The 26,811-nt window shown below is 38.4% G+C and overlaps 1 protein-coding gene across 3 annotated transcripts; it reads left to right on the top strand.

The window, feature by feature from the left end:
• The first annotated feature begins 7,756 nt into the window (after nucleotides 1-7,756).
• LOC107716530 (nuclear body protein SP140-like protein) lies at nucleotides 7,757-20,144 on the top strand. Of its 3 annotated transcripts, none has more exons than XM_016523007.1 (16): nucleotides 7,757-7,882; nucleotides 8,090-8,260; nucleotides 9,352-9,526; nucleotides 9,642-9,848; nucleotides 10,292-10,411; nucleotides 10,514-10,647; nucleotides 12,220-12,276; nucleotides 12,366-12,414; nucleotides 12,495-12,704; nucleotides 12,801-12,940; nucleotides 13,028-13,096; nucleotides 17,937-18,064; nucleotides 18,153-18,261; nucleotides 18,765-18,839; nucleotides 19,015-19,158; nucleotides 19,318-20,144. In XM_016523007.1, exons 2-16 carry the CDS (start codon nucleotides 8,099-8,101, stop codon nucleotides 19,396-19,398), a joined length of 1,860 nt encoding a protein of 619 aa, XP_016378493.1. In that variant the 5' UTR covers nucleotides 7,757-7,882; nucleotides 8,090-8,098; the 3' UTR covers nucleotides 19,399-20,144. The 3 variants fall into 3 exon arrangements, with proteins under 3 accessions (XP_016378493.1, XP_016378491.1, XP_016378492.1); XM_016523005.1 differs by having other exon boundaries at nucleotides 12,489-12,704; XM_016523006.1 differs by lacking the exon at nucleotides 7,757-7,882 and adding an exon at nucleotides 7,904-7,973 and having other exon boundaries at nucleotides 12,489-12,704.
• The last annotated feature ends 6,667 nt before the right edge of the window (nucleotides 20,145-26,811 follow it).

The raw sequence follows: 26,811 nt of genomic DNA, 5'->3' as shown, positions 1-26,811 counted from the left end.
TTCTAGCAGATTATTTCTCTGAAACCAATTGAGAGTTTCCTTGGCTGTGTTTGGGATCATTGTCTTGCTGAAATGTACACCCTTGTTTCATCTTCATCATCCTGGTATTGCAGGTGTTGCATGGGACTGTACCAGCTAATGTTAATTTCCACTGACAAGGGGCAGGATTGCTTTCTAATTACTGATAGATTTCAGCTGGTGTCTTGCCTTTCCATGCCTTTTTGCACCTCCCTTTCTTCATGTGTTAAATACTTTTTCCCGGTGTCATTCCATTTTATTACACATAACTTAATTTCTGAACTTATTTGTTTTGTTTTCTTTGTATGTATGGATTACTTGGATTGTTACCGACATCTGGTGAAAATTTCAAGTTAACACCACCTTTAGAAATATATTTACTGAGAAAAATGGTGATGTGTTCAATACTTATTTTACCCGCAGTGTGTGTGTGTGTATATATATGTACTTGTGTATATATGAATATACTTATTGAAGCGCAACATAGTCAATTGGACTCATTGGTGAAGGCTTTGAGCCCTTTGAATACTGGAGCAAATGGACTTTTAGAAGTAAAAAAAAAGGCAGAAAGTGATTTGAGATGTTTTTGCTGTGATCAGTTGGGACATATTGCACGCTGTTGTTTAGCTCCTCCACGTCCCAGACCTGCACAGCCAGAAAAGGAGACTGTAACTCAGTCGGAAAACTAGAACCCACCAGTGTGCAGAGCCACACACTGGTAGGGGTACCATCAGGCTCTAATGCAAGTATGGCATCTACTCTTGTGAGTAATCCAGTGATAGAAGTAAAGAGTAAAGTTTGGGGATGTGGTAATTTCATCACTATTGGATACAGGTTCAATGGTCACTACTATAACTGAGAGTTGCTATAATAAATATTTTGCTCATCTTGAAAATGTTCCACTGCAGGATTGCTCATGGTTAGATCTGAGAGCAGGAAATGGTCTAGAATTGCCCTATTTGGGCTATTTAGAGGTGGATATTACAGGTCTTGGTAATTGTATGCGATCTATGGGCATCCTGGTAGTGAAAGATCCCAGGGATCCCCAAATGCAGTTAAAAAAAATAAAACCCCTGGTGTATTAGGTATGAATGTCATTAAAGGGTTTTATCAAGAGTTGTTTCAACAGCATGGATCCAGTCTGTTTGATATTCCTTCGGTGCAGGATTCAGCTCCAGGATGGAGACAAGCTTTGAGACATTGCCAGGTTGAGGAAGCTATATTGAATTCACTGGAAGCCTATAAGGTAAAAGTACGGGGTGGGGCTCCAGTATGTGTGACCGCAGGTGCTTTAACATTTGTTCCAGTTACCTGTCCTAAGGTTCCCTCACAAGAACAATTCCAATTTTTACGTTGAACCATTAGATTTTGAAGAGGGGAGCTTACCAGAGGGGTTGTTGGTATATCCGGCTTTTATCTAATCTGAGAGAGTTGCTTATGTACCCATAACCAATGTCAGTTATTCTGATGTTTGGTTGACCCCACATAGGGTTATAGCAACTGTCTGTGTGGCTAAGGTAGTCGCTGAACAGGACCCACAAGCTGAGCTTTCTGTGAAGTTTACTGGCAATGAACACATGGCTTATGTTACTACTCAGCAAGTTGAGCATGTGGGGGAAGAGGGCATACATTTTCCATCTTTTGAGGGTTTAGATGAGGGTGAACAATTGAAGGCTAAAGCTTTATTAATGAAATATCGTTCTTTGTTCGCTAAGACTGATTTGGACGTTGGGTGTACTAATTTGATAACTCGTGAGATTCCTCTTTTGGATGAAACTCCAGTCCGTCAGCCCTATCGTCGTATTCCTCCTTCACAATATGAGGTAGTGAGAGCTCACATTAAACAACTGTTGGATAGCCAAATAATTGGGGAAAGTAGTAGTCCCTATTCATCCCCAATTGTACTAGTACAGAAAAAGGATGGGGGACTTCGAATGTGTGTGGATTATCGGCAGTTAAATTCAAAAACCAGAAAATATGTTTTTCCATTACCTTGGATCGAAGAATCTCTGGATGGTCTTGCCGGGGCAAAATGGTTTTTGACACTTGACTTAGCCAGTGGTTATAGTCAGGTTGAGGTTGCTGAAAAGGATAGGGCTAAGACAGCTTTTTGCACCCCATTTGGGTTATTTGAATTTAATAGGATGCCATTTGGGTTGTGCAATGCTCCTAGTACTTTTCAGCACCTCATGGATCATATGTTTGGAGACTGCCGGTATCAATCAGTTTTGTTGTACTTGGATGATTTAATCGTATTTTCGTCTTCTGTTCAACAGCATTTAGAAAGGTTGGAGGAGGGGTTTTCCCATCTTCAAAAACAGAGGTTGAAGATTAAACTGTCTAAGTGTCATTTTTTTTCAGAGTCAGGTTAGGTACCTCGGTCATGTTGTCTCGACGGAAGGGGTTGCTACAGACCCAGATAAGGTGGCAGCAGTACGAGATTGGAGAACTCCAACTAATTTGGCAGAGTTACGATCCTTTCTTGAATTTGACAGTTATTATCGTAGGTTCATTGCAGGTTTTGCACAAATGGCAGCACCTCTGCATCGGCTGGTGGCTCAGTTAAATGTAGTAGGAAAAAGAGGTAAGACTCCAAGGAAGCCTCTTGCCTCATTTTGGAATGTGGAGTGTGGTGATTCTTTTTTTCAGTTGAAACAAGCTTTGATTTCGGCTCCAGTTTTGGCTTATGCTGATTTCCAGAAGTTGTTTGTTTTAGAAATAGATGCCAGCCACTCAGGCTTTGGCACAGTGCTGTCACAAGAGCATGAGGGCAAGTTACGACCAGTTGCTTTTGCTAGTACGGGGCTTAGGCCATCTGAGAAAAACATGCAGAACTATAGCTCAATGAAGCTGGAGTCCCTTGCCCTTTAGTGGGCAGTCTCTGAAAAGTTCAGGGAATACTTGTTGGGTACATCTTGTACTGTGTATACTGACAATAACACATTGCGATATTTGGATACAGCCAAACTTGGTGCAGTGGAGCAGAGGCGGGCGGCCCAGTTGGCTGCATTTAATTTGACTTTGAAGTACCGCCAGGGTCTTGTAATGGGAACGCAGATGCGTTGTCTCGTCAGTATATGGAGCCGCAGTTAGCAGAAGCTTCCAGGGGAGGAAGTACTGTGGGGAGCGTACTTTTTTGTCTAAGATTCTTACTCTTCCAGGTTGTTCAGGGGTAGATCTTGCATTATTGCAGAAACAGGATCCAGTTATTGGGCCTTTCTTGGTTCACTGGAAGGAAGGTAAATTTCCGGGCCCAAAGGATCGAGCTAAGTTTGGGGTAGGCACTAAGGAGCTTGTTCGACAGTGGGAGCGGCTTAAGGAGAAAGATGCTGTATTGTATCACTGCATTTATGCTCCAGACGGAGGTAAGGAGATCTTTCAGTTAGTTCTGCCTCAGTGTTTGCAGCGGAATGTGCTTTCCAGTCTTCATGACAACCATGGACATCAAGGCGTGGAACGTACTTTACATTTGGTACGATCGCACTGTTATTGGCCGTGTATGGCAACCGATATAGAGAAGTGGTGTCATGAGTGAGGAAGGTGCATTCTGGCTAAGGCCGTACAACCTAAGGTTAGGCCCTTTATGGGTAGCATTCAGGCCAGTCATCCACATGAGGTAGTGGCAATAGATTTTACCATGTTGGAGCCAGCCTCGGATGGTAGAGAAAATGTACTGGTATTAACAGATGTTTTCTCTAAATACACTCAAGCTATCCCCACAAAGGACCAGCGAGCTAGTACAGTAGCAGAGGTGTTGGTGAAACACTGGTTTAATTTGTTTGGTCCCCCTAATAGGATACATTCAGGTCAGGGGAGAAATTTTGAGAGTAGCCTGATACAGCAGCTCTGTAAGCTTTATAATATACAGAAGAGTCGTACAACACCATACCATCCACAGGGCAACGGTCAGTGCGAACGGTTTAACCGTACACTACATGACTTGTTGCGTACTCTATCCCCTGATCAGAAGAGGCGTTGGCCACGGTATCTTTCCCAGTTAGTTTATGCATATAATACGACAGTTCATCAGTCAACTGGTAGGACTCCTTATTATTTGATGTTTGGAACAGAGCCTCGTTTACCTATTGATTTTGTGTTGGGTGTTGAGGCAGGGGAGGAAGGAGAGAGTTCTGTAGAAGAATGGGTGAAAGAGCACCAGGAGTTATTGGAGGGGGCTTATGGTCATGTGAGGCAGCGGTTGGAGTCTAGGAGGCAACTCCGAGATCAGAGTCATGAGTCTAAAGTTACAGATACGGGTATTGAGGAAGGTGTTCTAGTTTATACCCGTAATCATGCAGTGGAAGGTCGTAATAAGATTCAGGATATGTGGGACTCTACTTTGTATAGAGTGGTGCAGCAGCCTAAGGAATGGGGGGCTCCTTACTCTATTGTTCCAGTGAATCAGGATGGCCCAGTACGGCAGGTACATAGAACTGAGCTTAGAAGTGTACCGATGGTCACATATGAAGTTGATGAGATACCTGGGGCTGATGCACAGGGAGAAGTTGCAGAAGGAAATGATGAGGTAGAATTTTATCCTTTGGGGTCATTGTGTGCTGAGTCCCCTGAGGATATTGCCCCTGCCTCTGAAAATTTGGGATCCTCAGTAGAGGACTAGCAAGATGAGGTGACTGAAACCAATTGGGGTTCTCAATTAGTAGAGGAAGGTCCTCGGAGATCCTCTAGAAGGACAGCCGGTCAACATTCTAATCCCTACCATTTGCCAAGATCAGTAGAGGAAGATGACCATGTAAGAACTTAAGTTTTCTTTTACATCGTCGGGTCGCCGATGCATTTGGAGGGGGTGGAATGTGGCAGGTGATATTTAGGGAGTAAAGTCATGAGTTAAGGGGGTGTGGTTAGCTATGTATAAAGATCAGCGGTAGGAACGAGAACGGTAGGTGCGTTTGTTTCTGGCCGGCGGAAATAGACCGACACTTTTACTGTTTGTTTGCGAAAGATTCGCAGGTGGATTTTCTTGGATCTCGGAGATAGGTATGAGTTTATTTGAAATCTTAAAGTGTTTTAATATGTGGTGTGTGTTTTAAGAAGAATAATAAAGGCGTTTTAATGCATGTATTTCAGCTCCATGAAGCCTATTGTTTCATAGGCGAGGGGTTTGCATATGCCGTCTTTTGGATATTTGACATGGGTAGGAGTTTGTTTGAAGCACTAAAATGTTTTAATAGGTGGTGTTTGTCTTGATATAAATAATAAGGGTATTTTAATGTGTGTGTTTCAGCTCTACGGAGCCCATTTGCTGCTCTTGTTGTATTTGGGTTTCAGTTTATTTTTTGGTTTGAATGTTTGGTTTTGGGTTTATTGTCTAGTCCGCCCGGGTACTTGAATTGGTAAGTGGGCCGAAAGAAATGGTAACAGCCCTTTTGGCGGACTAGTTTTCTTTTGTTTATTTATATTTTTGTTTGTTTCCCCCATTGTTTATATATATACTTCACAAGGACTCTATATGCTCAGTGTTTAAGCAGAGTTGAGCTATTTTTGAATGTAATTTACTTTTGATGAATTGTGTGAACCACGAGGTTTATTTTTGTTATGAATTTATTTAATGGGTTTTTGTGTGATTTGATGCTCAACTCTTGCTCGGTTAACTTATGTGTAATAAAAAAACTCTGTAAAACCATCGATAAATTTTGGGGATTTATTTAAACGAACCTGAGTTGTGTTGATGTTTATTTAAAGGTGGACCTTGTTACAAATGCAACAGATAATTCTACAGATTGCTGAAGAACGAACCTCGTCTAGTAGGCCAAAATGAACTGGATTCTGAACCCACAGTAATGCTGAGAAGCAAGAACATCTGACCATCTGTACAATGTCAACGTGTATGTCTGCTGATTTTGCCTATTTTAATGTAACTGTGAAATGCAGAATCTAAAACATATATTCATTTATGTCATGCTTCAATATTTGTTTTCAAAATTCTCAAACTGTATCCAGATTTACATTTTAGGTTTAATTTGAATCCCTATATTTGGTGCTCATTGTATATGTTAATGTAGCAGTAATGTGCTTTTGGTTTACACTGACTGGATTTCTTTAATATGAGGTATGTATGATGCTATACTGTATGACAATATGAGTCACTATGTAAGATGTTTTCATTACTGTGGAAAAATAACCACATACAATTAAGGGGGTCATATGATGCTATTTAAATTTTTCCTTTCTCTTTGGAGTGTTACAAGCTTTTGGTGCATAAAGAAGATCTGTAAAGTTGCAAAGACTAAAGTCTCAAATCCAAATAGATATTTTTTATAAAAGTTAAGAGTCAACCACGCCTACCCAAAACTACTCATTCTAACCTTCCAAAAGAGGAAGATATCCGCTTCGTCATGCCTGGAGCTGATCCGTGCTGGTCGCTGAGGAAATACATCAACTTCGCACTGTGGATCGCTTACATGCAATGTAACGTGTAAAAAGACAGTATAAGTCATTATAATCCATAATTATGTCCCCACTGGATGCAACAAATGCCTCATTTATAATGGGTTTTAATGTTTTTGTCTCGTTGCTCCGGCCGGACACGGCATCACAATATGGTAGGGGCGTAACATTTCCGTCACACGCTTGAGGTATTCGACCAATCACAACGCACTGGATAGCTGGCCAATCAGAGCACACCTCGCTTTTCAGACCGATGAGCTTTGTAAAAATAATGTTCTTTTTAGCAACATCATATGACCCCTTTAAAACAAACAGTTGCTGTTGGGAAAAAGCATATGGGTCATATTTTTCTTTTGTATTTTACATTTTTAACAGATAAACAAAACAAACAAAAAGTTCATCATAAAATGAAATAGCCTACAGGTCTTTTTTTATGGGAGTAAGGAAATGGATCTCGAGTCACATGTTCTCACATTGATATAAACACAAATTGCAGGTTCATTCCCTTACGTGAATTTGATTTGTCAAATTCATTGTGCTTTCATCATACATAAAATATATAGTAAGTCAAAATAAGTCTAATTCAATAAGACATAGGACATTCATAGTTAATGAAAACCCATTTCACTGCAAAATTTCTGCTTTTTACAAAAAATTACAAACTTGATCAGAGCTGCTGATTTGTTGAACCAAAATGGATTGATCATTGCATATTTTGAATGTTCAAAAATTTTTAATGTAGACCAAGCGTCATGTAGTAGCCTACATTAAAACCTAAATCAAGCCAGAAACTATTTCTGCACAAATTGAGCAGAAAGGATTTTAATATCATAATTAAAAGCCCTTCTTTATTTTGCATTTAGAGATTTTACAGAAACTCAGGACTTCAATGATTCATTTAAATGGCCTCTATTTGAGTATCATTTTAAACTTTGTAAGTATTTTATGTGGCAACTGCAGTTTGTATTATTTTAACGTCATTAGGGAACAAATGTTATAAGTGGCTACTATAAAACCTGTTTTAAACTTGTATGGCAGTTTTATCAAAACATGGTTAATCCATCGTCATTAGCCTAATACATTTAATTAAAAAGTTAAACTTAATTTCAGCATTCGCATTTATGTAATTAACAGAACTGGAACACGTGAAATTACGATTAACATCCTAAATAAACGTCGAAACGGTGTGCCTAATATACGCGCCCTGCTGTCGTTTGTATTTATTTTGAAAGAATTCAAAGAAACCGTTCGAATGACCCGGTTAGCGGAACTCCAGCCCTGTAACGGGTCAACATTCGCTTTCCCTACATCACTTCCACATTCTTGACTTCCGCATGACTTTATGAGCCAGATTGTCCCATACAGGCGGGAGATTTGGAAACAACACTTTCTGTTTTACTACTCCCCGTGTCAAGTACAGAAATACACAAATTCTTCCAGACAGTTCGGCCGGTGACAGGTACGCAAGAGTCAAATATGCAACTGTTGCGTTTAATGTCAGCAAAACATCCGTGCATAACATATCTGGCCTATTCAGTTGGTACAAGAGTGTGAGTGAGACATTGCTTTATAATTATGTTTTTGACACGGAACTATATCTGTTTCAATGTATATTAATCTGCATGCTGTTGTAAAGTCGCTAAAATGATTTCATGTCACACTATAGATCGAATTAATGGGAGTCAGCGCCCAAATGGACCCGTTAGACTTTAAAACGAATGAAGAGTTGCTGTTTTTCTTCCACCGGAAGAAGACAGAGATTTCGTGCATAGAAGAACCGCACAGACTCCTCACTCAGCTGCGCGACTACGATCTGGTGCCAGAGAAACTTTTTGAGGTAGAAACACGCCCACCCTTACATACCCCACTCTCTCTTACCCACCCTGTGTATTTTACTTTCATTTTAGAGTTATCTGAAGGGCAGTAACTCTTATATAGTAACTCACGCTATTTCTGAAACTAAACAAAACGTTCTACTACCATGCTAACTTGATAATATGTCCATATATACTATGGTAATACCATGATAACTTGATAATATGTCCATATATACTATGGTAATACCATGATATTTTGGTGTGGTATGATAATATTGTTTTTTGGGCATTTAACCATAGTAATACCATGTTTTGGGGCATGTACTATGGCAATACCATGTTTTTTTTGTGTTTTTTTCATTGTACCATAGCTGTTTTTGGACATTGCACCCTAATTGGACTTTAGTAATACCACAATAGCAATACCACCATATATTCCAACATGCCATATAGTATCTTTGCAAAAGCTGTGGCTTTACCATGTTGTGTATATACACCAGAGATACACAAATGCTGCATTTATTTGATCAAAAAGTAAAGAGAGTAATACTGTGAAATGTTATTACATATATATTATAGCATAAATATTATTAAAATATTATTAAAATGTAAATACTATATATATTTTAAAAAATGTCATTTATTTCTGTAATTTATTTTCAGCTTCATTACTCCAGTCTTCCGTGTCACATGATCTTTCAGAAATCATTCTAATATGTTGATTTGCTGCTCAAACATTTTTTTTGTTTTTGTTTTCGGTCAATGTCAAAAACAGTTATGCTGCTTAATATTTTTGTGGAAACAGTGATACCATTTTTTTCAGGTTTTTGGATAAATAGAAAGTAAAAAAGACAGCATATATTTGAAACAGATTTTTGTAACCATTAATAACAGTATTAATTTCTTTCAAAAAAAAAAAAACCCAAAAAACTAACTGATCTTAATATCATGGTACTAACCATCAGATACCATCACTTTACCATGGTACCTCCACTATACTTTAAAAAAAAAAGTTATAGTGTGTCAGTTCATTGTTTTGCATATTTAGGCCTGATACATCTGATTATAGTTGCATCTTCCTTTATCTCCTTCTCTCTGTTTTTGTCTGTAGAATGTGAAAAAGATGCGTACTCGTAAGCAGAAGGAGAAGGGCTTCTATGAGGTTCTGGACTGGGTGGAGAAAAATAGACCTCAGGACATACAACAGTTCTGGCGCTGTGTGTTTGAAGATCATATCCTTCACCTGTACCCAACGCTACGTATCCTCAGAAACAGTCTGCTGGACGGTTACTGGTTTTCATTATTATACTAATATAATATTGAACTATACTGAACTATACTACGATAGATCAAGAATGCATTCATATGTACAGTACCTTTTTATTCTTTTCTTTGTCCCAGGCACTTTCAAACTCTATGAGAAACCTCCGGATGTTGAGACACTCACAGAGGAGGAAGACAGCGAAGGAAAGGCAGAGAAAGGGAAGGAGAAGAGCTACAAAAGAAAGGGAAGTAAAGATGACAAAAGTAGTGAGGATAGTGATGATCCTGGTCCTTCCTCTACTTCCACACCCAAGCGGAGGAAACCAGCCAAAAAACCCTCATTCTGTGAGTCCCTGAACTACAGCAGGTCTAATTTCTCATCAGGCTTAAATAACACTAAAACTAAAACAATAAAAACATGTTTGTTGCTTGCAATAAAGTAAACCTTAACTAAAATAATATAAAATTTAAAAAACATTTTATTTCAGAGAGTTGCAGAGGAAACTTATTTTCTTATTTTCATTTAGTTCTTATCGATGTACTAAAATAACTGAAACTAAAATAAAATTAAAGGAGAGTTTGTCCAAAAATGAAAATGTACAGATAAAACTAACAAAGCACACAACAAAATTGCTCAAATTAAAATAAAAAAATTAATTCAAAATATTCATAAAAACTATAATAGTATCACTACTACTTACACTTGCACTCTGTTTCCTGGTGCCTGATGTCCTATTCCTGTATTTTCACTCTCTCCTGATCTGTGTTGTCTTCTCTCTCTTTCTCAGCATCTCCTGTGAAGAAAGGTGACAAACAGGAGATTTGGAAGTGGCCTATTTATAAAATTCAGCTGCCTGTAAGCTGTGGGGATAAAGAAGGAACTCTCTATCGGGACAAACTGCCCGAAGGTTCACCATCATTGAGTTTTTGCAATCATTTCTCTTAGTTTTATTACAGTTTGCTGGGGTGGATTGTTTGGTCTGAATGCATCCTGTCCTTGTCTCCTGTAGGGGAGAAGTGTATTTTGTCCCAGGGACGCTGGTTCACCCCAACTGATTTTGAGAAGTTTGCGGGGAAGGAAAAGTGCAAAAACTGGAAACTCAGCATCCGCTGCAGAAACACACCGCTTAAGAAACTCATCGAAGTAAATAATGCAAGCACTTACAGATCGTTGGGATTCTTGGGATCTTTGTTAAAAGGTTTCGCAAATTGTCCTTGGTTTTGCTGTAAACTTATTTTACACTGCACAAATACTTTATTCACATATTTTTTAATTAACTTTTTTCATTTTGATAAATATTTAGTCAGTGCGTTATCAGTCTGTAGAGTGGGACTGTTGTAAAAATGTTAGTACTTTAAGGTTAATTATATATATATGTATATATATATATATATATATATATATATATACACAACATACGCCTGCCCATACCATAACCCCACCGCCACCATGGGCCACTCGATCCACAACGTTGACATCAGCAAACCGCTCACCCACACGACGCCATACACGCTGTCTGCCATCTGCCCTGTACAGTGAAAACCGGGATTCATCCGTGAAGAGAACACCTCTCCAAAGTGCCAGACGCCATCGAATGTGAGCATTTGCCCACTCAAGTCGGTTATGACGAACTGCAGTCAGGTCGAGACCCCGATTAGGACGATGAGCATGCAGATGAGCTTCCCTGAGACGGTTTCTGACAGTTTGTGCAGGAATTCTTTGGTTATGCAAACCGATTGTTGCAGCAGCTGTCCGGGTGGCTGGTCTCAGACGATCTTGGAGGTGAAGATGCTGGATGTGGAGGTCCTGGGCTGGTGTGGTTACACGTGGTCTGCGGTTGTGAGGCCGGTTGGATGTACTGCCAAATTCTCTGAAACGCCTTTGGAGACGGCTTATGGTAGAGAAATGAACATTCAATTCACGGGCAACAGCTCTGGTGGACATTCCTGCAGTCAGCATGCCAATTGCACGCTCCCTCAAAACTTGTGACATCTGCGGACCCCCCCAATACAGTAAAACTGCACATTTTAGAGTGGCCTTTTATTGTGGCCAGCCTAAGGCACACCTTTGCAATAATCATGCTGTCTAATCAGAATCTTGATATGCCACACCTGTCAGATGGATGGATTATCTTGGCAAAGGAGAAGTGCTCACTAACACAGATTTAGACAGATTTGTGAACAATATTTGAGAGAAATAGGCCTGTTGTGTACATAGAAAAAGTCTTAGATCTTTGAGTTCAGCTCATGAAAAATGGGGGCAAAAACAAAAGTTTTGCGTTTATAATTTTGTTCAGTGTATATATATATATATATAATTTATGTACTTTAAGATATAAATAATTATTGGTTGTTGTATTTATTAGTCAATATTTCATTTTTAGTGCATCCCTAATGTACAATATCTATATGAACATAAAAATCTAATCTGCATGCAAATGAACTTTTAGTGGCATTTTTATTTCATTACTTAATTGGTACAACTACTGTTTTGAAAGAAAACTTGCACCTTTTTTCTTGTTTGAAAAAATGTTTGATTGTACAACTCTAGCAGCTAACAGCTTATAGCAGGAATGTGCTTCTAATACAAAGCAACAGAAATACAGCACATATTTTTGTATCGACTCTTTAATTACAGCATATGAGGTAAATATATAGTTACATTAAATACAGCAGACCCCTCATATACATGTGTATCACTTTCTCATTTTTTCAGGAGGAGCATCTTCTGTGTCCACCGATGGAAAGAAGAAAGAGAACATGTGTCCAAAAAGTACTTTGTCTCTCTATGTGCAATGTCAGGTTTTGCTTTTCCTCTGTTTTTCATTTGAGATTCATTAGTGACTTTGTTCCTTCCTGCAGAACATGAATGAGAGGTTTCCAGTCAGCTCATCTGAGAGCTCCAGTGAAGGTGAGTACCCATAATCCTCGCTCATTCACATGCTCTCTGCTGTCTGAATGCAGTAATGTGTTTTATTCCTCAAGATTTAGAAACAAGCTCTGGTTCGATGGAGGAAAGCGATGTTGAAGATTTCCAGGAGCAGGGAGGGAGAGGAGGAGGAACAGAGTTTAGAGGGAGAGCCCAGGAAGAGGAGGAGGAAGAAGAAGACATGGCAGATCTGTCTGTTTTCCAGGCTTCCTCTTTACCAGTCACCTGTGTTTCACTTACTGGGACTCTGTACAAATACAGGTTTGCGTCAGGTACGTTATTGCACAGATTTGTGTGCAGAACTCAGTTTGTTTTGTCTGTGTCGAAGGTTTGAGTGGGAAGTATTTATGTTTATTGTTGTGTTGCAGGGAGTCGTGGGAAGTGTATACGTACTGAGGAAAGATGGTTCACTCCGGAGGAATTTGTAAAGCAGGAACTGATTCTCACTGATGGACACTGGAAGAAAAATATACTGTGCCATGGAAAACCGCTCAACTTTTTACTCAAGGTAACAAACGGGAGAGTGCCTTCAAAAAGCAGTATTTATTTATTTATTTGTTTGTTTATTTATTGTTTGTTTGTTTGTAATTTCTAGAAAGAAATCCTGCGCATCCATTCCCTTCTGTGTGAATGTGTGAAATGCAGTAGTCAAGAGCAAGATGTGGTGAGAAACATCTCTACCTGACATATTTAATCATAAGCAGTCATTATCAAAATAATTTATGACATTAACTTAAATTCTTAACAGTCTTTTAAATGTGTACATTAATGTGTACATGATCATTTATTCACTTGTTCTAAAACTGTATTACGAGTTTCTTTCTTTCTGTTAAACACAAAAGAGGATATTTGTAAGAATGTTCATAGTGGGGAAAAATATCGTGGATGTCAATCAACTGTTTGGTTACGAACATTCTTCAGAATATCTTCTTTTGTGTTCAACAGAAGAAAGAAACTCATACAGATTTGGACAGTGTTGGGGAAAGCTACTTTTAAAAGTAATGCATTACAATATTGCGTTACTTCCTAAAAAAGTAACTAATTATGTTAGTTACTTTTTATGGAAAGTAATGCGTTACGTTACTTTTGAGTTACTTTTTAAATCTGGTCAGAGTTTGCTTGTTTGTTTTTATTATAAAAAAGTTGTTCTTTTACAAATGTAAAAGCCCTTTAACAACAAAAGTGAAATGAATACCCCTCATGCTGAAGGAAATGTAAATTCACGTCTGTACAGTAGAGGGCAAACTCAAACAAATTGCATGAAGAATATGATGCAGGTGAAGAAAGTTAAACACTGTTCATCAATAACAAAAAATGAAACACAAATGTGTCATTTTTGCTTAGTATGGTTGAATTGGATCATCTTAGGTCAGTATCAAAGACATTGGTTAATAAAATGGGATTAAATACATAAATGATATTTGTGTTATTTAACATATTTAATTACGCCTCTGCAATTACTCCCGATTTCTCTCAACATGGCAACACAAGAGCTGACAGTCAATACATGGGAAACAAAGTAAATGGCGTTACTTATTTGAAAAACTAACTCAGATATATTTCCTTCTAAATTAAAAAGTAATGTGTTACTTTACAAGTTACTTAAAAAAGTAATCTGATTACGTAACTCAAGTTACTTATAATGCGTTACCCCCAACACTGGATTTGGAGCAATTGAGGGTGAGTAAGTGATGTCAGAATTTTCATTTATCTATCCTTTTAATGGTTATGAAACTAATGTCAAAATAAAAAAAAATCTTGGACGTACAGGGTCCGTGTAAATCCGTGTATCATTCGATCATTCGTTTTTTGATTTAATATTGAAAGTAAAAAAATTCGAAAACGGCTCCTTTTTCGTTTTTTTTCCAAAAAACGAAAAATCGAAAATTCAGCTTAAATTTTAGTTTTTCGTTCTTGGGTGGAAAAATGAATAAACAGCTTGAATATTCGATTTCTACACGTGGGCGGGAATTAAAGCTGCTGATTGGGCTGACATGTTTGACACACCCACCAAACAAGAGAAAACGCATCTCAAACCCCGTTGCACACCGTTTCCAGGAAACATGTCGTTCAAACCGGAAACCGTAGCAAAATGGTGCACACCGGTTTGAGCTTGAACTTGCCCCTGATGACAGCACGGTTTGATCTTCGGCTGACCAATCAGAAAGGGTCGTTTAATTCCCGCCCACGTGTAGAAATCGAATATTCAAGCCGTTTATTAATTTTTCCACCCAAGAACGAAAAACGAAAATTTAAACTGAATTCTTGTTTTGCGTTTTTTGGAAAAAAAACAAAAAACCGAAAAAGGAGCCGTTTTCTCATTTTTCTACTTTCAATATTAAATCAAAAAACGAATGATCGAATGATACACGGATTCGTGTACGTTGCGTTCATTCGTTTTTTGATTTAAAATTGAAAACAGAAAGATGAGAAAATGGCACCATTTCCGTTTTCCGTTTTTTCAAAAAAACAAGAAATCGCCTTGATTTTCACTTTTTACATTCAGGGGTAGAAAATGGATAAACAGTTTGAATGTTCGATTTCCACGTGTGGGCGGAAATGAAACACCCCTTTCCACTGCAAGCAAGCATCAAATGGTGCCGTCATTAGGTCGTCTTCAGTTTTGTGCAACAGAATAAGAGTCCTCCGCTGTTAAAACGTTTATTGCAACTCCTGCGTTCATCCCCCTCTCATCAAACAACCAGACTAACAAATGGCTTGACACAAACCATACTGGGGCAACGCCTAGACAGGGCTTACTTCTGTGTGGGCATAGATTTTATATGGCAAATATTAGGTGCTTATTGCAGAAATATGTATGTACCTCAAATCTGCAGCCACATTACCATTTTAGTCTATTTCTTTGGCGCACCGCACATTTTATGTAGCTGTCCAGTTATCAAAATCTGTGTGGCAAAGCTGCGTGACATTTACATTATAGTGAAGCACGTTTTAGTGTGAATATAGAGCTATCTTACCGTTTTGATTATTATTTCGAGTTTTTTTTCATAGAGAAGTTTATATGACACTGTCATTATCCGACGGAATGTTACACGTGTATATAATACATGCTATTTTTTTTAGAAAAGGGCATTTTTCTAACTTTATAAAATATGTCTGTCACCTTTAAAGGGGTCATATGATACTGCTAAAAAGAACATTATTTTGTGTATTTGGTGTAATGAAATGTGTTTATGCAGTTTAAGGTTAAAAAAACACATTATTTTCCACATACTGTACATTATTGTTTCTCCTCTATGCCCCGCCTTTCTGAAACGCGTCGATTTTTACAAAGCTCATCGGTCTGAAAAAGCGAGGTGTGCTCTGATTGGCCAGCTATCCAGTGCGTTATGATTGGCCGAATACCTCAAGCGTGAGACAGAAATGTTATGCCCCTCACATACTGTTTGATGCCATGTCCCGGCCAGAGCAACGAGACAAATGTTACCAATTACATCAGTACCAACCAAAGCCATCTTTGCACTGTGGCACAGAAGCTGCATCTTAAGTTGAATTTAGATGTATTTACACAATTAATGCTGCTCAGATGGCAGTAAATGCATTAACACAGCAATTGCATAATGGAATGAGATTAATGTTTTAAACAAAAACATTCTGAATAGCCTACAGAAATATGAAATGAGCAACAAAATTAAACAATTGGATACTTGAATTATGAAGGTTACATCACCAGTAGGTGGCGGCAAGTCATTGTGTTGATGAATGAGTCATAGAGTCATCACTTCAACCGATTTGTTCAAAATGATGATTTGTTCAGGAGCAAAGCAAATGGGTCATTGAACCACTCACAAACGATTCATTCAAAGACTCGGATTCATTCAAGAATGAAACGCCTGTGTTTTAAGTCAAATGAAACACACTGTTTTGTGTCTAAAATGAAATAAATCCATACTCATTATTACTGAAACTGTACTGTCTAAAATAAAAGTCATGACTTCTGCGTATTCACACTAAAATCAATACTGGTCTGCACTTCACTATAATGTAAATTCATTCGCCCCGTGTTGTCCAGTGCGTCACGCAGCTTTGCCACACAGATTTTGATGACTGGACTGCTAAATAAAATGTGCGGTGCGCTAAAGAAATAGACTAAAAGGGTAATGTGGCTGCAGATCAGAGGTACATGCGTATTTTTGCAATAAGCACCTAATACTTGCCATGGAGAAACTATGCCTACACAGAAGTAAACCCTGTCCATTTGTTAGTCTGTTTGTTTGATGAGAGAGAGACGGAATGCAGGAGTTACAATAAACACCTTAACAGTGGAGGACTCTTATTCTGTTGCACAGAAATGAAGACGACATGATGATGGCACCGTTTCATTTTTGCTTGACCAATCGGTGAAAAGGGGCATATAATTCCCTCCCACACGAGGAAATCGAACATTCAGGATGTTTATCCATTTTCTACCCCTGAATGTAAAAACGAAAAATTAATGAGGAGGTCTCTCCTCAAACCCCCCCAGTGTGCAGCATCCACCTGCATGATGCGACGGCAGCCACAGGACAACGGCGCCAGTGCGCTCACCACACACCAGCTACAGGTGGAGAGGAGAGAGAGTCATAGAGCCAATCAAGTGGTTGGGGATTATTTCATGTTTTTGGAAAAAAACGAAAAATGAAAATGGTGCCCTTTTCTCATGTTTCTGTTTTCAATATTAAATCAAAAAACGAATGAACGCAACGTACACGGACCTTACAGTAAACTTAATTTTCCTGATGCAAAATGTATTTTTCCCCCCACCTTTTGTGGTGAAATATGTTCTGTTGCACAGAAATGAAGACGACATGATGATGGCACCGTTTCATTTTTGCTTGACCAATCGGTGAAAAGGGGCATATAATTCCCTCCCACACGAGGAAATCGAACATTCAGGATGTTTATCCATTTTCTACCCCTGAATGTAAAAACGAAAAATTAAGGCGAATTCTTGTTTTTTCATGAATGAATGAAATTGTGTATTGTATTGTGAAATTGTGTAACTTTTTATTGTGTATTGTTGTACACCCAAAGCACTTTACAATCATGTGGGGGGGTCTCTCCTCAAACACCACCAGTGTGCAGCATCCACCTGCATGATGCGACGGCAGCCACAGGACAACGGCGCCAGTGCGCTCACCACACACCAGCTACAGGTGGAGAGGAGAGAGAGTCATAGAGCCAATCAAGTGGTTGGGGATTATTTCATGTTTTTGGAAAAAAACGAAAAATGAAAATGGTGCCCTTTTCTCATGTTTCTGTTTTCAATATTAAATCAAAAAACGAATGAACGCAACGTACACGGACCTTACAGTAAACTTAATTTTCTTGATGCAAAATGTATTTTTCCCCCCACCTTTTGTGGTGAAATATGACTGACATATATTCTGTATAGATTCCTATACATCAAAACAAGTTTGTAAGATAGAAGAGGCAAATGCATTTGAGCTTATTTCTGTGATGATGATAAAATGTTATGTTGTGTCATGTCATCCTCTGACTAGACGGCCCAGAACAATGATGACGAGTGTTATGTGTGTCGCTCTGAGGGAGATCTTGTGTGTTGTGACGAGTGTCCACGAGCTTTTCATTCACACTGTCACCTACCAACTGCAGACGGAGACTCACCTGGGTGAGAGAGACAAACAGAATAGAAATCATTAAATCAGCAAGTATGTATGTTGGAGATTCATCCTGTATATGTGTGTGTTTGCTTGTAGGGAATGGATTTGTACCTTGTGCGTGTTAAGAAACAGTCAACAATGGCGTGACTCCAGTAACATGTCTGAACAAGAAGCTTTCAATGCCCCAGTGTCTCAATACAGATTGGTAAACACACACACACACACACACACACACAAATTCAGCACCTTAATATAGAAGATATCACTACTTAGCAGTCAGATGTCCGTTTGCACAAAGGCACAGATCCCTAAACAAGACCATATCTGCAGATGAATCTTTTTTGTAGAAGCATTTTTTAAATGTGAACTAGCACCTCATGACTACACCACGTTATGTTTGAGAAGCTGCAAAAGACACAGGAGCAAGTGGAACGTATAAAACATGGTAACATTAATTTTGAAGTAAATATAATGGGCGATATATTGCATCACCAAAAATGATTGAGGTCATGTACATATATTGCGCGATAAGTCGATATATTGACTATTGCGACAGGCCTAATAAACACAAACATTTAAGGTGCTCACAATTTGTAACAGCCTTCAATGCCCTAAAGTGCTGTCTACATAGGCTGCTCAGCAGGCTTAGAAACAAAACAATTATTTATGGGCCTAATTGTGGATATGTGTGTTGTTTGTCATCTTTAGCACTGCCACTGCCTCCTGTTATGTGTGTACAGAGAGGACATCAAGAAGGTGTTTGTTAAGGATCCACGACAAACGGTGAGATTGCCTCCTTTTTTCTTCTTGCTGTCTGTTTCATGTCACCCAGCTTCAGAATTTTACTCTTTTCATGCCTTAGTTTAATTTAAAATAGTTTATAAATAGAATAAAAGTGATGAAAAATATGACTTGAAATTTATAATGCATTAAAAACCAAAAATAAAATGACTTCCAGGTGTCCAGATACTCTGAGGTCATAACTCAGCCGATGTGGCTGGACAGAATAAAGCAGAAGTTGGAAAGTGGAGAGTATCAGACGGTAGGAGCGTTCGTCTCTGACTTTCAGCTCATTTTCAGCAACTGCAGCAAGTTCAATGGGGTAAGATTCACTGAAACATGTTACATAATAAATAAATCACCAAATAACAGATCAATAGCTTGTTAAAATGAAGTTGTTTTGCAATCTTATATGTGAACACATACATTACATTTGATTTTTTACAGATTTTTTTGTATTTTGTTCTCTTGCTCTCTAAAGGACAATGAGTTTGGCCGAATGGGTGCCAGGCTGAAGCAAATGTTTGAGGAAGAGTTCCAGAAAATCTTTAGTATCCAATGACAGCTCTCTTTTACAAGTCTTTCAAAGATACAATTGAGAGCTGGGTAGCTTCAAATATTAATTAGATCTCATTATAATGTATATAATATGTATACAATTTTTAATTTTGCAGTCCTGCGAAGAATAAGTGGTTTGGAGAATGGATGGATGCAGTACAGGACTTAGTTGCTGTTCAACACTATACATCTTTTTTTTGTAATGCCATCTTTCCAATGCAGTGAGGGATTATGTAATTCCCAACATTATACTTATGGTAATTTGATTATGACAATACAGAAGATCTGCTACTATTAACTTTTTCTTCTACTCCATATAGACGATAATGACTGTTAGTGTTCAGGTACCTTAAAGGTGAAGGGTGCCATTTCTGTAATTGCAAGAACAATTATTGTTTTAAATAGGTTCCTAAACAATCTGACCACCCTTTCTGACCTGCTCCGTCTTCCATTGTTCAAAAAACAGGCAGCCCCACCACCAAACACACGGCATTAAAAACACTACAGAGCCAGATATTTGCATTCTTTTTTTGGAAATTAATCCAAAAATTTTTTTTTTTTTTTTTTTGTGGCTTTGCAGGTTTTTTTTTTAATAAAAAAAATGTTAACAATAAAAATGGCACAATTCACCTTAAAGACCTAAATCAAAATGTATTGCAGCATTTTGTTGTTTGAATCATTTGCTGTTCATTATTCTGTTGTTGTTGTTTGTTTAATTACATATAAACATACATTATATATAAATAAATCGATACCTTTATGTAAAAATGTGGATTTTTTTAAATGTTTATTATTAATAGTAGTAGTAGTTTTTGTTTTAGGTATTCTTTTGTGTAGTTTCTTTTTGTTCTGTTGCCTTTTTGTATTTTGGGTATTTTGATACCTGTTTATAGATATACTTAGATGACAGGTGGCACGCAGTCAGATGAGTAAATTTAACAAAATATTTGTATTACACCTGGGTTGCCCTTTAAGGGATAGTTCACCCAAAAATTTTAAGTCGTCATTTACTCATTTAAAGCCAGAGGCGGACAAAGTACTCAACTCCATTACTTGAGTGAAAGTACAGATACTGCTGGTCAAATATTACTCCATTACAAGTAAAAGTTGTAAAGACAGATTTTTACTTAAGTAAAAGTACAGAAGTACTTGCTTTTAAAAGTACTGAAGTACCAAAAGTAAATTTCCTTTTTTATGTCAATGCACTGTTTTATTGTTGTACGTAATACTTGCAATACTTCTGATGCAACTTAGAATACATTACACCTACTATGCACTGACTAGCTTGTAGTATCTTGAGAAGTTCCCAGAAAAAATAATACTCAAGTAAAGTACCGATACTCAAAAAGTGTACTTAAGTACAATACTCAAGTAAATGTACTTAGTTACTGTCCGCCTCTGCTTAAAGCTGCATGTTTGTTTATCAACATTCTTCAAAATATCACCAGTTTTCAGCAGAAAAAAATGTTTTGGAACAATTATACCGACTCTTACTTGAGCACAATGTATAAATAAAATTTCTTGTTAATTAAACGTTAGTTTTTTTGAGTTATCAAAAACATGAAGGATGATTCAAATACCAACTAAGGCGAAGATATCCCGCGCATCCTTTTCAGTCATGCACGCCCCCCTCCTCTTGCTTCCCTCCCACTTTCTCTCTACTAAGTCGGATGATAATTCAGAAAACGCCGCTGTATCCGAGGAAATTGAGGTAACTACCAAGCTAATGCTTATTGCTGTTAAAGAGTAGTATTTGAATGTGTGTAACTGAAGACATACCGTTTTCCAAATTAAGTAGTTCCTCTTTTGGTGTTATAAGCCGGGCTTCGAACGCTTTCGCTTTCGATTTCCCGATTTTGTGATCACTTTTTACAAGAAAAGATAATAGTCTGTTTTCCTTACATCTATACACCTTTCACTTTTTAAGACTAAAACATGATTAAAAGATTATCAACAACAGATTTATTGTTATTCTTAATTAAAAAGCACAACAATAAAACAGTAGACTACAATGACAAACTAGCTAATGGGTAAATGACGTAGGCTTTAAGGATATTTGACAGGCCAATTTTAAAATACAAAAATAATATCTATTGCAATTGTTCAAACATTAAGAATGTTTGGTAAACATAAACTCATATTAAAATGTCAAATTAAGTGATTTTAGTGTTTTTTTTTTTTCATCTAGCCATACAAAAATGTAATGTGGTGCGACTGTGATTTATATTAAAATTAATTCATTTCCTTAACATGCTTAACATTTTTATTACAAGTTCTCAGTAATTAAAGTGTTTAGAAAGAATGTATTTGCATTTCTTTTGAGTTTTTGTAAATGATGATCTCATATTTTTGTTCATAATTTCTGAGTTGCCTTCTTAAATGTAACAGATCTACTTATTTTTCTTGTAAATTGCATAAAACTGATCGAAATGTTTTTAAAATACCATTTACTTAAGCATACTGTATCAGTGATTAATATTTCAGCCACAGAAATTAGATATTTTTAATTTATTGCCATTATTGGTCGCACCACATGACACAAAGACCTTATATTGTAAAAAATGTATTTGAAGAGATCAATAAACAATAAATTTCATACAAAACACCCAAATAATTTAAACCAAATTTTATTAAAATTTCACAGAATTTTCATGAACAAACATTTTATAAACATATATTGTATAAAAATCGCATCGCAAACATAAGTGCAACATTTTATTTAACTTGACAATGGAGACAATTGAATGAATACATTTTGATTTCATTTTGATCAGAACCACGTATAATCATTCCTCATTTTTGTATTTTTTTTATTTAGTTGACAGGGACATTGTACATTAATAAAACATTCCTGTAAATGTACCAGAATTAGCCAAAGGCTATTTTTCATTCGTAGTCCATGGACAAGATCACAAATAGTTTTAAGTAAATGCACATTTGTGGCCTAGTTGTGACAATCATCATGCTGCCGATGGGTATTTGGAATGTCTGTGTGAAAGTGTGGCATGTGGCGTTAACTGCAGGCGTTTCTTTAACCCCAGTTATTTCTGAACTTTGCACAATCTTGGCTGCTCAGTTGCAGTGGCGGCTCGTGGGTAGAGGAGGCATACTAATTGTATTGGTCTGGGATCCTGTAATGGAGGACGCTGAGGCTGAGTCTGAATCCATGTGCGGGAATTTATTGAGGACAATTTCAGTGAACAGGAACGTCAGGGCAGGCAGAAGGTCGAAACACATACATCCGTCCGATCAGGCAAACTAAGCAAGGGGGAAAGTCCAGGTAATCATTAGGTAGGTAAACAGGCAGAATCATACACTGAACAGGCAATCAGAATATAAAGAGAAAACGCTTGGTAAGGCAGGTTAACTGGCAATACTTCGCAATGAGCATGAGCACAGTCTCTGGCTATAAAGCAACCAAACAGGAAATGAGTGTAGAGGAAGCAGAGGGAGTGGAACACAGTCAGTACTCGGGTGAGGGCTCCCTCTGCTGGCTTGGCATTAACAGATCCCTGCCGATTATTATTATTATTATTATTATTATTATTTGCTTAACCACTTTAAAATGGCTTTTTGGTTGCTTTTAGTCAGAAAACATAAAGAAAACCACACACATACAGCAAGATAATATAATTTCACTTACCTGGCCTATCACTTGAAGCAAACAACCATCCCTTCTTAAAAGTCTGTGTTAAAAGAGAGCTGCCTGTTGCGCGACTCTTGATGAAATAAACCAACATGGAGGGAGAGAGTTCTTGTTTGTTGAGTAATTCTCTCTCCAAGGAGTGTGTCGTCAATTGCTTTGATCTTGATTGGGGGAGTGCAAGGTTGAGTGAGAAAATTATACTTGTCAACAATGCTTTTGTTTATTAAGTTCAGGGCAGCTCCCGAGTCAATCATCGCTGTGAATTCAAGAGAGACATTTTCAGTCTTAATTGTGAAGGGTAGTATGAATGACTTATTACTCAACAGTGAAAAATGTTCAATATTCACCCTCGAAGCTGCTTGGGGCTTGTGTGGACATCCAGGGCTGCGGTGGCCTGCCTCACCACAGTAATAGCATAAATTAAGCTGCCGACGCCTTGTTCTTTCCTCCTCAGATAATCTTGAGGTACCGAGTTGCATGGGTTCGTTGCTTTCGGTTGGGGGTAACAGCTGAGAGGGACTTATTGGCTCATGTTGGAATCCTCCAACTCTTCTTCTTTTTGGGGCTTGTCTCATCAGGTTATCAATCTTAATGGTTAGCGTTACAAAGTCAGAAAAAGATAGACCCTCTCCTTTACAAACAAGTTCAGATTGCAGTTCGAGGTTCAGGATTTGCTGAAAGATCGCTTTAAGAGAAGTGTCATTAAATCCACTTTGAGCAGCAATTGTTCTGAATTCCACCGCATACTCAGCAGCGGTGCGATTACCTTGTGAGATATTTAAAATCTGAGTAGAAATACTCTTGCCCCCGCGGGATATTCAAACACCTCACGAAGCTGTTGAATGAAATAATCTACAGAGGTTTTGAATCTTGTATCTGTGTCCCAAACGGCTGCCGCCCAAGTCTCAATATTCACCCTCGAAGCTGCTTGGGGCTTGTGTGGACATCCAGGGCTGCGGTGGCCTGCCTCACCACAGTAATAGCATAAATTAAGCTGCCGACGCCTTGTTCTTTCCTCCTCAGATAATCTGGAGGTACCGAGTTGCATGGGTTCGTTGCCGTCGGTTGGAGTTAACAGCTGAGAGGGACTTAGTGGCTCATGATGGAATCCTCTAACTCTTCTTCTTTTCGGGACTTGTCTCATCAGGTTATCAATCTTAATGGTTAGCGTTACAAAGTCAGAAAAAGATAGACCCTCTCCTTTACAAACAAGTTCAGATTGCAGTTCGAGGTTCAGGCTTTGCTGAAAGATTGCCTTAAGAGAAGTATCATTAAATCCACTTTGAGCGGCGATTGTTCTTGAATTCTACCGCATACTCAGCAGCGGTGCGATTACCTTGTGAGATATTTAATATCTGAGTAGAAATGCTCTTGCCCCCTGCGGGATATTCAAACACCTCACGAAGCTGTTGAATGAAATAATCTACAGAGGTTTTGAATCTTGTATCTGTGTCCCAAACGGCTGCCGCCCAGTCTATCGCTCTACCCGTCAGCAAAGTCATCAGAAATGCACATTTCTTCCTCTCAGACTCAAATCTATCCCCTTGATGATCAAAAGAAATCCTTACTTGGCGAACAAAGCCTTTACACTGTTCGGCGGTGCCATCAAACTGATCAGGTAGAGCAAAGCTTACCGTTTTCGGCGTTGGTGTGGGGAGCGATTGGATGTAATGAGTCAGGTGTTCGTTAACTGCTTGAAGGTTTATGAGTTGTTCCCGGTAGCCCTCTAATATCTCACTTTGGTAGGCAAATGCCGTTTGCAGGTTAGAAACTTCCGCTGGATTCATTGGAGGCGAAGTATTCTGTAATGAGGACGCTGAGGCTGAGTCTGAATCCATGTGCGGGAATTTATTGAGGACAATTTCAGTGAACAGGAACGTCAGGGCAGGCAGAAGGTCGAAACACATACATCCGTCCGATTAGGCAAACTAAGCAAGGGGGAAAGTCCAGGTAATCATTAGGTAGGTAAACAGGCAGAATCATACACTGAACAGGCAATCAGAATATAAAGAGAAAACGCTTGGTAAGGCAGGTTAACTGGCAATACTTCGCAATGAGCATGAGCACAGTCTCTGGCTATAAAGCAACCAAACAGGAAATGAGTGTAGAGGAAGCAGAGGGAGTGGAACACAGTCAGTACTCGGGTGAGGGCTCCCTCTGCTGGCTTGGCATTAACAGATCCCTGCCGATTATTATTATTATTATTATTATTATTATTTGCTTAACCACTTTAAAATGGCTTTTTGGTTGCTTTTAGTCAGAAAACATAAAGAAAACCACACACATACAGCAAGATAATATAATTTCACTTACCTGTCCTATCAAAGCAAGCAAACAACCATCCCTTCTTAAAAGTCTGTGTTAAAAGAGAGCTGCCTGTTGTGCTATTTAATTAAGCCGACTGCTGTAGCCTATATCCAGTTAGGCGTGTTTTCCCTTTTTTTTTAAAATCTGTGTGTATATATATATACTGTTTGAATGACAGCTTGGTAAATCTGTTGGCGATCAAATATTCAATATCGCTACTACTCATCATAAGTACTTGGTGCATTATCAGCGCAGCGGGAGACGTTCAAAATAATATCACTTACGTCTCTATGATGATTGGTTGATATCAGAAGGGAGGCTAGCCTCCCTTGCGAGGTTTCTTTTCTCAACACTCCTCAGCACTGAAAGTGAACACTCGTGATTGGCTAATTTTTTTTACCAACGGAGGCACGAGAGCTCAGCTCTCCCCCGGCCTCCCCCTCCCCTTCTCTATTATTAGCGTTTGTAATTACATCAGCAGATTCGACACATTCGCAATAGAAAATCAGTGCTTTCCAATTTCATTAACATGTTAGTGTATTACAGCTGTGAAATTACAAACAAAAAATACACATTCTGAGACATGAACTGAAATGAATTGTGAACTTTATTAACATTAAATAGTCCTCCTCCCATTTTCACCTCAAAATTTTGCCTGTTTCCCCCAACGAGCCACCACTGCTCAGTTGACCCTTCACCGGGAGCTTGATTGACAGGCGATCTGACCAATCATAACGCCATATCTGCCATTTTGTCTGACAAACAAACCAGACAAGAGAGTAGATTACCTTCGGTGGACTTGAACTTGAAAAATGCTGTTTAATGACGTTCCACGGTTGAAACAAGATGCTTTCTGATGTTCATTCATGTTTATTATATGCTATAACTAGTAAAGAAAAAGAGATGATTGGTTCACGTGCCGCTTGAACTGAGGCACTGCAGTGATCTGTCACGACACATTAAAGGGGTCATATGACGTTGTTAAAAAGAACATTATTTTGTGTATTTGGTGTAATGCAATGTTTTTATCCGGTTTAAGGTTAAAAAAACACATAATTTTCCACATAATGTACATTATTGTTTCTCCTCTATGCCCTGCCTTCCTGAAACGCGTCGCTTTTTACAAAGCTCATCGGTCTGAAAAGCGAGGTGTGCTCTGATTGGCCAGCTATCCAGTGCGTTGTGATTGGCCGAATACCTCAAGCGTGTGACGTAAATGTTACGCCCCTTACCATATTGTGATGCCGTGATGTGCGATGAGACAAAACAAGTAAAACCCAGTATAAACGAGGCATTTGTTGCATCCAGTGGGTACATAATTACTGATTATAATGACTTATAATGTCTTTTTACGCATTGCGTTGCGTAAACATAAAACCATGTCTGCATTTGTGATCGGAGAAACGACAAACAAGCACTACTCTACACTGCTCAAAACTCGCGTTTGAATCGTCAGTGGCAAAT

The sequence above is a fragment of the Sinocyclocheilus rhinocerous genome, unplaced genomic scaffold (assembly GCF_001515625.1).
Source record: "Sinocyclocheilus rhinocerous isolate Xijiao unplaced genomic scaffold, SAMN03320098_v1.1 scaffold4346, whole genome shotgun sequence".
Classification (NCBI taxonomy): Eukaryota; Metazoa; Chordata; class Actinopteri; order Cypriniformes; family Cyprinidae; genus Sinocyclocheilus; species Sinocyclocheilus rhinocerous.
This window is presented reverse-complemented; position numbering and strand designations above follow the sequence as displayed.